General features: G+C 36.1%; 1 protein-coding gene across 1 annotated transcript in view; it reads right to left on the reverse strand.

Moving 5' to 3' along the window:
- The window catches only part of LOC129608413 (dual specificity calcium/calmodulin-dependent 3',5'-cyclic nucleotide phosphodiesterase 1-like), a 96,339-nt gene that overhangs the window by 77,853 nt on the left and 5,504 nt on the right, over nucleotides 1–12,982 (reverse strand). Inside the window, exon 3 of the mRNA XM_055519902.1 lies at nucleotides 6,217–6,853. Coding sequence (XP_055375877.1) covers nucleotides 6,217–6,853 — 637 coding nt within the window. The remainder of the gene's footprint in view (nucleotides 1–6,216; nucleotides 6,854–12,982) is intronic.

Below are 12,982 nucleotides of genomic sequence, written 5' to 3' on the forward strand. Positions count from 1 at the left end.
AAAAAAAAATAAAAAACCGTCATCAAATTTTAAAACAATAAAGTAAACAATAAGTTAAAAAAATAAAATGCAGGCACAATGATTTGGTTGTCAAACTTTGGTTGTCTTTCAATGGCATGTATTTTAAAAATACTCGCATGCATGAATATGAGATTCAAAGAAGTCAAGTTTAAGGGGCTTGAAAAATGTCAATGATTATTAAATCATGTCACTCTGAAATGTAACAAGTAGTAAAATTGAGCATCGTTTTACCAAAATTTAAAAATCAACTTATAGTAAACGACCTTTTTATACTGAGAGGAGCTCAAAATCGCCGGTAATGGAGGAGAATGGAAAGGCGCCTGAAGTGATCAAAGCTATATTTGTGTCGTTTGCGTACATGTTTTGCGACGAATTCCTTGTTTTCTAAATTTCAACCTGATAGCTAGCGACAGGCGTCCCAAGTCAGGGTAGATCAATATATGTCGATGACTGTGTGGTTAAGGAGGAGCTTAGTCGTTAATATGCGAGCTTACTTTAAATAAGTCTCCCCAAGGTATTCGTAGATTTGTATAACGGGGGCAACAGGCACCGCGACCACGTATAAGGATCTATTGTGCGCCCCCATCCGAGTGCGGGGCATGCCCTACAACACACGCTCGTGACCCACCCTCCTGAACTCAAGCAACTTGTGAGGACCAGAAGACCGTAATTTCACCACCGTCAGAGCAAAGCCTTCCAGCACCTCCCCCCTCCTACGAGCAAGAGGTCATAATCTCCCAGGAGTTCCTTGGCTTGCCGCAGCCCCGGAAGACTTCTCCAGCGCTCCGACCGCCTTCTTTCTGATTTCACCCTATTCTATATATACATACTATTCCCAACGAATAGTATGTGGTCCGATTCAGCAGTAAAGCTCCGGCACAAGAAGACTTTCCTTGCAAACGCATCAGCGGCCTCATTTCCTTCCACGCCCACATGGCCCGGCACCCAACACAGTGTTACCCGGTTGCATCTGCCTAACTCATTGAGCTTCTTAAGACAGCCCCATACTGCCGCGGAGGATACTGAAAACGAGTTCAGCGCTCCGATCGCAGCCCGGCTATCCGACATAATCATTATATCTTGTTCCGATACCCCTTTCCAGGCTGAACCGCACGCACATTTCAATGGCGTGCAACTCAGCCCGAAACACACTCGGAAAAGTTCCCATAGGTTCGGAGAATTTGGTCCTTGGCCCAAATACCCCCGCACTCGTCCCAATACTGGTCTTTGACCCATCTGCGTACCATCTAGTAACGTGTGTTCCAACTGGGCGGCCCGAAAAGTCACGATCCCAGTCCCTTCTATTACTCAGCAACGAGGCAAAATTTTTCTCGTAGCTATACCTCCTTACCATGTCGTCCCGAGGTATTGATAGGAGCGGAACCTCCCCGACAGGACGACCCCGATGTCTCACACCAATTATTCAGGCTTCATTTCTTCGCCGGCATCTCCACAACAAGGTGCAAGGGAGTTAATCCCAAAATCACCTCCATTGCCGCCGCTGGACAAGTTCTCATAGCCCCAATCGTTCCAGGTTCCTTCTAGCCGTATTAAGAGCCACCCTTCTTGCCCATACCACTGCTCCACAAGTTAGGAGCTGCACGACCATCATGGTATACATCCACCACATGACAGACGGGGAGCAGCCCCAAGACCTGCCCGAGATGGCTCTGCAAACCATAAGTGCCCGGGTTGCCCATGTACACACAGCTTCCTCGTGACATCGCCAAAAAAGCTTGGAATCAAATACCAGTCCTAAGTATTTGACCTCTGATTTTCTCTCTACAGCCGCTCCGCAAACGTATATTGTGCGCCGATACTCCAGCTTCCTTCTCCTAGTGAAAGGCACCAGGGGCGTCTTCTTAGGGTTAAGCCTGAGGCCCACAGTATCCCCTTTGGACTATATCACAAAGAGTTCTCTCAAACCTACCTCTAACAATGATGACTATATCATCGGCAAAAGCCTGGACACCAATTCCCTGACGAAGCAGTTCATCAAGGAGTTCATCCACAACCAAACTCCACATTAGCGGAGACAGAACCCCACGCTGTGGGCATCCCCTGGCCACGCGCATTCTTAGGGTACTCTGCCCCACAGCGGTTTCTGCAACTCTCGTAGCCAACATATTGGACATCCATAGAGAGGTGTCATCATCCACGTCCCTACGCCTCAGGGCGCCCGCAATCGCCTCATGAGAAATGTTGTCGAAGGCCCCCTTGATCTCCAGGAACAGTTCGATTCAAAAGCCTCCAGCATAATTCTCCCGAGCTCCTCCACAGCCCTTTTCAACACCAGGGGAAGGCTGGCTACAGTTTTAACCGACAGTTTTGCCTCCAAGTCCCTTCTGTATTCCCCCCAGTTTGTCCGCCTCGGATTTCTGAAGGAAGATTTCTCCTCCATCAACCCATCCAAACAAAACCGGATGATTCTGTGATCTGACATAGAAACCTCCTCCGATACCTTCCAGTCGTGTACCAGAAACCCCACATTTGGACTGCCAAATTTGATATCCATTAGCTCCTCTCTTACCCTAGTTACAAAAATTGGGGCATTCCCTACATTAAATATTTCTAGGTTTTCTTTAACTACGAATTCTAATAAGGATTCACCTTTAGTAATGCGGGCCCTGACAGGTGTGAGGTCCCTTGTCATGTACTCTGAAAATAGAATAAAGTTAATATCTTTTCTAATTAGAATGCAGGTCCTGGATCTGTTCTGCTCATAATTCCATACTACCTGCGCATCCCTAATTGACAGCCCTTTGATGTGCCCCCTGTATATCATGGCTATGCTCAGATGTTTCTTGGTGAACATCCTTGCCAGAACAGCCGAAGCTGCTCTGGCGTGGTAGACATTCACCTGGGCGACCCTGGTGCCATGGTCCCTCATTTGTTGAGTTGACTGGCAGGGTGATCTTCCCCTATTATCGGGACGTCATTTTCTGGGAAGGACTCCCTAAGACGTAGAAGGGTCCTCCACCGTCTCCTCCGTCGTTAATGAAGGGGGACGCCCCTCATCCGGGGTTTCATATCCCTCGGAAAGACACCCCTCGTCCGACGATTCCTTTTTGGATCATATGACTCCCGTGGCGATTCTACCCGGCCCGCCGAGGACTCCACTAACCCCGTTCTATCGGGCTGCCCCATTCTGAGCCCATGTACAATGATTTTCCCGAACCGGTACCGCAGAATATGACCGCCCTGCCTGATGGCTTCCGCGGAAGAGTTTTCGATCCCTATTCGGAGAACCTTTTCGCCACCGTCCTCTCGCTGCCCCGTCGGCTTCCAGACCCGGGTGTGTATTCCCCCGTTTTGGGCCTGGAAGATGGCCAGCGTTTTTCCCAGATTTGGGCCTCGCTTCTGGGGACGAAGACAGTGATTACACAAGGCTTAGGGATGTCATCTCCCTTCCTTGCCATTAATTCTGGTCCGCTACATGTACCCAGAACTGGCGCTCGCTTGATCAGCCATTCAGCTCTCTCGTCATCTGGAAAATTAACGAGTAACATCCCGGGCCTGAAGTGTATTCCTTCAAATTGGATGATGTTATCACAGCCCTTGGCTACCTCGTCGATTATCGCCTCCTCCAGCTGGGTGAGCTCCTGCTGGGTCGGCATTATGGAGGAGTATTCCCTCGACAGAACTGCCACCTTCACAATTTTAGCGGCCGTGGCATAGCTAGTGCCCGGCTCCGTTTTCGAGGTGGAGGGTATGGGGTGAATTCCCATATTCCTTCTTTCAGCCGTCTTCCTTCTTTTGGCCTCCTCTTCTTGGGGTGTCAAGGACTCACGTCCACGCTTGCCCCCTGGAACCACTGGAGGTACGTCTCCAATAGGCCTCTTCATTTCTTCCGCCAGTTTCCTAGCCTGATCAGGTGAGTATCACTGCTCCAGGAAGCGCAGGTACCATCTGACACCTGCACCGCCGAGTCTTCGTCTCCTCGGATCATCCAAGCCTTCAGACTGGCCCAGTGATGGCAGATAGGAGAGCTTCCTCCTTCTGCCCCCACTGTGCATCCCGGAAGGTTTGCCCCCCACATCGATAGCCTGTGAGGATGCGGAGGGCTTGATCCGACTTTCCTCCATGCCATCTCTCCCCTTTTCGTTATAGCAAGGAGCATCACGGAGGTTAGTCTTTATTTCCATTGCAACCTTCTCCTATTTTGTTATGACCGGTTGCTCCCGGACCATGACAGTGTTTTCCCGTCGTATCGATTTTTTGTTTTTTGTGTTCCATTCATGTTTTGGTCCCACGAGTAGCTAGGAAAGGGTAGTCCGCCACGCCAGAGCCCTGCATGACGTAGTAAGGTCAAAAATACTCTCTGAGGTGACACGGTATCAGAGAGACTCCGTTCCCGGTAGCCAGTATACCCCCCGGCTACCAAGTAGTCCACTAGGCACGGGCTGTCTAACACCATTGGATTGGGAGGGGGGACTTATTGAAGGTAAGCTTACGCCGTTACTTCATGCCCAGGAGATTCTCTTAGTTTTCAGGTCTCACTTTCGACCTTTTCGGCATGGTTACACCTGCCAGACACCACAGAGTCGTAGTATCCGCCGACATCGCTCTCAAGATCATTGACCCTACTTCAGCCACTTCAACTCGACAAGGTGGAATCCCATCGAAGGAGCTTCCCAAATTATGCTCAGAGGTCAAATGTTGTGGCTAACCATCCCCAAGACAGGGAAAGCTCTAAAAGCAACACTTCAGATACAGGACCCTCAAAGAAGAGGTCAGTTTAGGGCAATGTTGAGGAAAAAGTACCCGGAAAACGAGTATATCTACGCCCTCTTCCGCCCCCCACCCCTTCCACTTATACAATTTTTTGCTTAAAATTGACCAATTTGCCACCTTATGCGAAACACCCTGTATATGGATGTAATTTTATACTTTATGGTGTTATTTTGGCTACAGTTAATTGACCATGTTTGTTGGTATTTATTAAAAAGCACCAGTCTAATATTTTTAATTTTAAAATGAAAACTAAAGCAATTTTAAATTTCACTTACTTTATACTGATTTTGTCATCTTAAAAATATTTTTATCTTTTCTACATTTAGGAAAAATTAAGTTTTTCTAAGAAAAATTAATGATTATACAAAAATTATGAGGAAATGTGACTTAATTAAAATCTTCGTGGAATTCAAAACAATAAAATTTAATAATTTCTTTTTAAAATAATAACTTTCTGTAAAATGCATGAAAAATTTATCATTTAAGAAGGAAACGAAGAGGACGGATAGTATTATATAAGTTTTTAAAGCAATAATGGATTATGTGAAATAAAGTGAAAAACATTTTAAAATTCCGAAGAATTCTATTATTTTTATACACTTCTTCTGATGATGGAGAACAAAATTCCCATGAAATATGGAAAATAAAATGTTATGAATAACGAATTGGCAAGAGAATGAACAGGAGTATTCAAGCTTTATGTATGCAGGTGCACTGTTATAACAAAGTGACAGAGGAGTTATTAATATTAACAATGAAAATTGTATCCTTTGAAGCGATACATGTTATCCTCTTCAAAACAAAACTTAGTTTATAAGGAACTTAAATTTAAGTTATACAGGTTTTGAATGTCAGTCAATTTTAGATTTTAAATTATTATTTCTCCATATACGTTCTTGTATAATATTTTTTACCTGCAAGGATATTCAGACCAGTAATTCCAAAATAATATTGGTTATTTTAGCAACCATCAAATTTTTGAAATTTCGTCAAATATCCAATTCAAACTTCGTACCCGGCAATGGTTCGTTACCAAACTAGTCGTTACCAACTTTTCTAGTCGGGTTTCTTGGTTTTTTTCCGTTCGTCAGTACAATTGAGGTAGCAATGGGGCTTACTTCTTGGTATACTTCTATCAAAAAGATTCGGTAGCGTGGTACTTTATCGGGAAATAAAGTAATACTTAGGTGCCAATCTCAAGCGATATAGTTTTTTGCAGATAAACACTCTCCCCTTGTCGAGCTACAAATGAAGACATGGTTCATTTATAGTTTTTATAGTTAGACTAAACTTCTCCCGTTTTTCAAATCATGTCACCTAAATATCGCATGAATTGCATGAAAGTTTTAGAGAAGCATCAACACACTGAGTAAAACTTGATACACGGAATGAAGTCATTTACAAGGTTTAAATTGTTTTTTTAATATTTAAAAATATAATGAATTTATATTACAAATTTACCTAATTGCGGCTTTATCACATGCATCTGGTGTATCGACGGCAGGTAATTGATCTGTTGTCAAATCAATTGTATCGATATCAATTTCACCGTAACTCGCAGATGTTGTTATCGAACCAGCGCTACCGGACGTTGTTGCTACTACAGTAGCTGAACCCGTTGGTGTTGTAGCTTTATTTGATCTATTCATTGCAGTTAATATAGATGTTGTCCCTGTTGATACTGATGGTAATTCTTTTATATTTGAGTATTGTTCACTATATAAATTATCTTTTTGTTGTTTTTGTAAAAAAGATTCTTGTTGATCTTGTGGTAATTGTTGTTGTGGTTGTTGTTCGATTGTCCTATTATTAATAAATGATGTTGTTGCTATATTTGATGTTGTTGATGATTGTATAAAAGGATTTGTATCACTTGTTCTATTTATAATATTGTTGCTAGTACCACTACTACTACTAATATTTGATGCTGTTGTTGCCGCTGATGTTATTATCCCTCCTGTTGATGATGGTGGTATCGATGTACCAGAAATGAATTCTTGTTGTTCTAATGCACCAGATGGTGATTGAGCAACTGATTGATATGATAGATTACCTTTACGACTATTCGAACGACGTACTATTGTTAAACCACCTTGTTCTGTAATAAAAATAAAAAAAAAATGTAATAAAAATTGCGGATGTATATGAAATGAAAATATTAAAATTAAATACACTTACTGTAATAAGCATAGTTGAAGAAGAGAGAGAAAGTAAGTGTAAAATAAGCAAAACTATAAATTATAATATAAAAATGGAGGCAATTAAAAGCAATTAAAGTGAAATGAATATTATTTCTTTTTTTTTTGTATTTTGGTTCCATTGTGCTGTCCTTTTTTTGTTTTTGTGCAAAGTATTAACGAGAATTCGCCTTTAGAGTGCAATAAAATATTTTTTTAGCTGGATAAAAGAGAATTTATTCATTTATCCTTTTAGATTTTTTTCCCACAAAGTGAAACACATAGTCTCATTTGATTTTTTGTTTATTTTTATAATCCTAATCAAATCCTTTTATACGTCATATTATTACGGGTAAGGATTTTTATTTTTTGAAATGAGCATGAAATTTGTTTTAAAAAATTTGTACCCAAGTTTATACCTAGGATTGTGTTTGCAATGACTCGGTTTATTTTTATGTAGATGAATTTTTGCAAAGAAAAACATGCTCAACTTCTCAAATAAGGGTTTTTTTTATAAATCAAAATATTTACTGGTACTTGTTAGTCAAATTAACTCAACATGTTTAGAAAGAATCCATTTATTCCTCCGCAAATTTCTATTGTATTATTCAGAACACTCCCAAAAAGGCAACAGAACGCGAAAAATCTTTAGGAATACTATGATCTGTAAAATAAAATCACAGCTAGAGGAGTACTCAATGACTTTTGAAAAGGTTTTGTTGACAGTTCCCTTGCCTCTCTGGAGAACATACTACGTTCATCGGTTTCTGTACGCTTTCTCTACAGTGGGAATCCGCAGATTCCCACAGGGATTTCTCCTGATGAGAATTTACAGTTTCCTGTCAAGAAACTCAAGTAAGCATTCTCACATGATTAATTTTCCACAAACATTTTATTTTAAATACTTAAACATTAATTTTAAAATCAAACATTAATTGCGGAAAACCTATGTATATATATGTGTAGTATTATATCTGTTGAAATAATTAAAAAAAATATATATATATATACAATAATGTGCATTTTGCATACATATATGTTGTACATAATCATTAAATAACTTTTAATTTTTAATATTCTTTAATAAGTGCATTTAAATATTTAATTTGAAATTTTAATCCCTCTATATATTTTGCTGAGTATTAAAAAACCAAAATATTAAAAATTTATTTTTTATTTTCAAAGAACACAAAATTCATTATTAATTAAAATATTTTTTAATAATATGAATTTGGAATATAAGCAGATACAAATCACTTGATTTCATATAGCAAACTATGAGGATATTAAAATCTGAAATATCATTAATATGATAAAAGTGTTTTTTAATAATAAGATTTTCATATGAGCACAATTTTAGTAGTAGAATTGAAAATTTGAAATGCATCGAGAGTTGCAATGCTGATATTTAGAGAAATATATAAAATATTTCTGTATTGATTCGGGTCAGAAAATTGTACAGCGTTACTGATATTTGAGCAGAAACTAATAGTTATAATTTTATTTGAAATTGACTTAATAAAACAGTGCTGTTCCGTATGGTTATTTGAATACTAAACGACATTGTTATTTTTAGTGATTATTTTACCAAATGTTAGAATCAATTTGTTAGAAATTAACCACTGGGTGTGACGCTTTATTTGATCAAAACATTTCGTTGACAATTTTTGAATTGAATGTTTATTGCATATACTAATTAATCTAATATTTCAATACTGAATCATTTTGGATCAGATTTTATATGAGATAGCTTAAGATTTTATTTTATCATTAAGGTTTTTATTTTACAATATCCTAAAGTTTTGGTATGAGTTTATATTTTTCATTTTGTAAAATTTTTCATTAACTTTATAAAAATTCTGTGAATTAAATATAAAGAACGAAAATAAAAAACTTCAAAGAAATTCCAAAATTTTTTGACCTTTTTTGATACAAAACTGAAATATCCTTTTTAGTATTTATTTAATTTTTATAACAACATTTCGTAAAATTTTATGAAAGAAAAAACATGAGTAAAAGTCCTCTTTTTTAACCTGTCCGGGGTAGCTAAAAAATTTGGAAGAGAAAATTTTGACTAAAGATCTAAGTAAAATGAATCTATGATCAAGAACTCAATGGGAATTTTTCAAACTGAATACTACTCCCTTTTAAGTACATTTGGTAATCGGAATACTTTTTAAGTGAGACACAAACAAATAATTTTGCTAATTTAAGCATTGAAATTATCTCGAAATGTTGATACGCTTACTTCTCACTAATAGTCTCAGGAAACACATTATTTCTAGTGAAACTAATTTTGCAGGTACTTTAAATTTAATACAATAATCGAAAATTCACTTATAGAGTCCAAATTTTTTTTGTTCAACTCTTATAAATTGAAAACAAAAAATGTAATTGGTTTCTATTGGGTTAAAAATATAAAAAAACGAGAAAAAAAGTAGAGTTGACCTTGTCAACTCTGTGATACCCGTACGAATTTGTTATCCTATGTGCAAATAACTAATGTGCCATAACTAACTATGGGGCAGACTATGACTTTAAGTTACCGTATTACCATATTAATTTATGCAAAATTTCAATACTATGTGTTTTTCAAAATACTGTGTGTGTCAAACTACTATTGAAGTTGTATGGCAGCTACCAAAAAGAGCCGAGAAATTTTTGCGAATTTTATCAAGCACATCGGCCCTACTAATATATTCACTTGTGTGAAATCTCAATTTCACAGCTTTTATAGTTTCTGAGATATAGCCAAATATATTTTGATCACGTCCAATTTAAATAGGGTTCTGGTACTTACTACAATAAATCATTTGTGAAAATTTGGTGAACTTAGCTCAATTAGTTTTTGAGTTATCGTTCGTACGGACGGACGGACGGACGGACGGACGGACGGACAGACAAAGCTAAATCAACTCAGAATTTGACGCTGATCAAAAACATACACTTGAGTTTATATCTAACACCGTTATTTCTTAGCGTTACAAACGGTAAGGCAAATTTAGTATACCCTTCGAACATACGTTCGTACGGGTATAAAAAATTCATTTGGTACCAGATAGAAATTTTAAATGAATTTTTTTTAAAAGCATTTGTGAGGCTGTTGTTTTTTATTTAAATTTGATAATGCTTCTAAAAAGAAAATCAAAATAACATTTTGAATAAAATTTCTTCTTTCCTTCATTGAATACTTACTTTGCTTTTTCTTTAAAAAAAAAATGTTTGTTTTCAGTAATTAAAATATATTCATGAATTTTAATTAAATTTATTGCTTTAAATAACAAAACGAAAGATGTTAAATTATTTAAAGTTGCAGTACACAACAATTGAGACTTTTTAAAGCGACTCTTTGCTAAGCAATTGTCGGACAATACTGATATGATAATAAATTTTGGAAGTTTGAAGCTTAAAAAGTGTTGGAAGTGATTTACAACATAAATTTACTTAACCTCACCACAATCAGCAGAGTAAGTGACGAAGTTTGCTGTTTGTGCCTGGAATAGGACGAAACGATACAGCACTTATTGTGTGAATGCGAGGCAGTTACTCGCCTGCGACTGGGATGATCTCGCCCCGGGTTGAATTTTGCAGCTTTATGTGGCTGCTATACTGCGATTTGTCAGGACCCTGGGTATAGGGCTGATAAACGGGGACGGAAATCACAAAAGATCCAAAGGGTCGACGTGAGATCGGAATTCATAAAGACATAGGAATGACTCATGAGAGTGGAGAAGGAATTCGTATAGTATATAGGTCAGTAATGAATTAAAGCCAGCATTTACACTTAAAATTACAGCGTGCATTCAAGCGTTTACGTATTATTTAAAATTAAGAAATTAAAAAATACCATAGACACATGATTATGAAGATTCTTCTACAATTCTTTTTTCTATTTTAATTGAATATTGAGATAGATCATAGCTTATGCTTTCTGTACCCTCTTGAATTTTAATTAATCTATCCCGGATATCAATAATTTTCCAAGATAGTATTGCTCTTGACGATTTATTTTAATTAAAATTTTTAATTTTATATCATTTCACTAGAATATCAGCCATGAAGAGCACTGCTATCAATTTATTTTAGCACTAACAAATTACATTGTAAATAAAATTACATAACTAACCACTTTAACAATTTTACTTTTATAAAAAAAAAAAAAACACAAAAAAATCAAATATAAAATGCCATTATAAAAATTAAAAATAATCTATCACTATAATAGAATTTTAATAGAAAATAAAAGAGATTTCAGTGTTAATGTATTGTTTTTGCTTTGCTTATCGAGATTACCGAGAATCTCAATTTTTTATTGTATAAAAGAAGAGAAAAATCAAAGTATAAAATCATTTCATGTGTAAAGGTAATAAAATCAAATTGAATACAAAAAAAGGACTTTAAATCAAATCAAAAACAAAAATGTAAGAAAATAAATATTTTATAATTCACAAAATATATAGAAGTGTAAGATATTCACAAAATACATTCAAGTTCCATAACATATTTGAACTGTAGTATCGGATATTCTTTGTATATATGGAATGATTTTAATGGTTTAACTTTGTATATTGATTTACATTATAAATGCATTATGGAGTTCAAGAAGTAAAATTTGACTTTGTTGAATAAAGAATTTAATTTAATTTTGTAGTATTGTATAAAGATATTAAAGTTTCACTTGTCTGCTATGTGAACAACGAATATATATTATATATAACTTTATTTTAAATAATATACTTATGGAGTTTTAAGTGTGTTCAGAAATACGATTACTATAAAGGACATAAAAATAATTTAAGTAATAGTTGAATTTAACATAATAATTATTTCTTCAGAAATATTTTATTCGCAATTTATATGCGTCTTGCAGTTAAGCGATAAGTCTTCGAATAAGTTGAATTATGACAGAAGTCTGGTTGGGATGATCATCAGGACGGCGACTGGCGACAAATTACATGATAATAAACATTAATTGAGCACTTAATATGAATTAATTTCTTAATGGCAAAATGGTGCCGCACATAGTAACCTTAAGGGTGTGCATGCGATGAAAAACTGTCGTCAGAATTTGGGACAATCACTTTGAACAATATTAATGTGAGTCAATATTTTAATGGAAAACTGGCGCCCCACATAGAGACCTTAATGGTGAGTGACATGAAAACTGGTGCCTAACTTTGGGACAATGAGTCTGAATAATTGATGCCTCACATTGAGACTTTTATGGTACACGCCAAGAAAACTTGTACCCGAATTTTGGGATATTGAGTCTGAATAATTGATATGAATCAATTTCTCAATGAAAAAATTGTACATCATGTTGAAACCTTTAGGATGCACATGTTTTATTAATATAAATATGGCGCCGTATCTTTGGAGACATTTAAGTTAAAAACTGTCGCCTGAAGTTGAGACAATTAGTGTTCATCTCAAGTGACAACTTAAAGAATAAATGTAGTCCTATGGTTGAGTTCGTCATCGGTTTAGCGTAATACAACAATTACATTTAATATATGTTAATAGTTCTACTCATTGCTACAGAGTTGGATTCAGCTATAATTTCAAAAATAATTTATACATTGTAAACGTTAATGTAAAATTTTCTGAAATTAAACATTTAACAACTTCCATTACGTACACGGTTTTTGTTAACAAGAAAAATTATATCACCAAATGTGTCTAATCAAGCATTGGTTTTTTGTAATTTTTGTGGTTACTTTGATATATAATCAACTTATGGATGGTTGATTTAATCACATTTTGGTATATAGTCCTTTTTTTTTTGTTTGCTTTTTCTCCCACACATTTATTTTATATCTACGTAGAGTTTAAAAGATTTACAACATATCCTTTTTAATGTATTTCGTAATCTATAATTTTCTGTTCTGTTAATTTTTAGAATTTTGATTAGATAATTTTTGTTTTTGATCTTTTTAAGAGAATAATTATTTTTGATAAAGGACATCAAAGTTGGTTTTTTAAGAATATAGTTGTAGATGTTTGTGTGTGTAAATTATATACAGATGTGTTGTAACAGCCTAATTTTATGA

The sequence above is a fragment of the Condylostylus longicornis genome, unplaced genomic scaffold, assembly GCF_029603195.1.
Source record: "Condylostylus longicornis isolate FDR11 unplaced genomic scaffold, ASM2960319v2 ptg000031l, whole genome shotgun sequence".
Classification (NCBI taxonomy): domain Eukaryota; kingdom Metazoa; phylum Arthropoda; class Insecta; order Diptera; family Dolichopodidae; genus Condylostylus; species Condylostylus longicornis.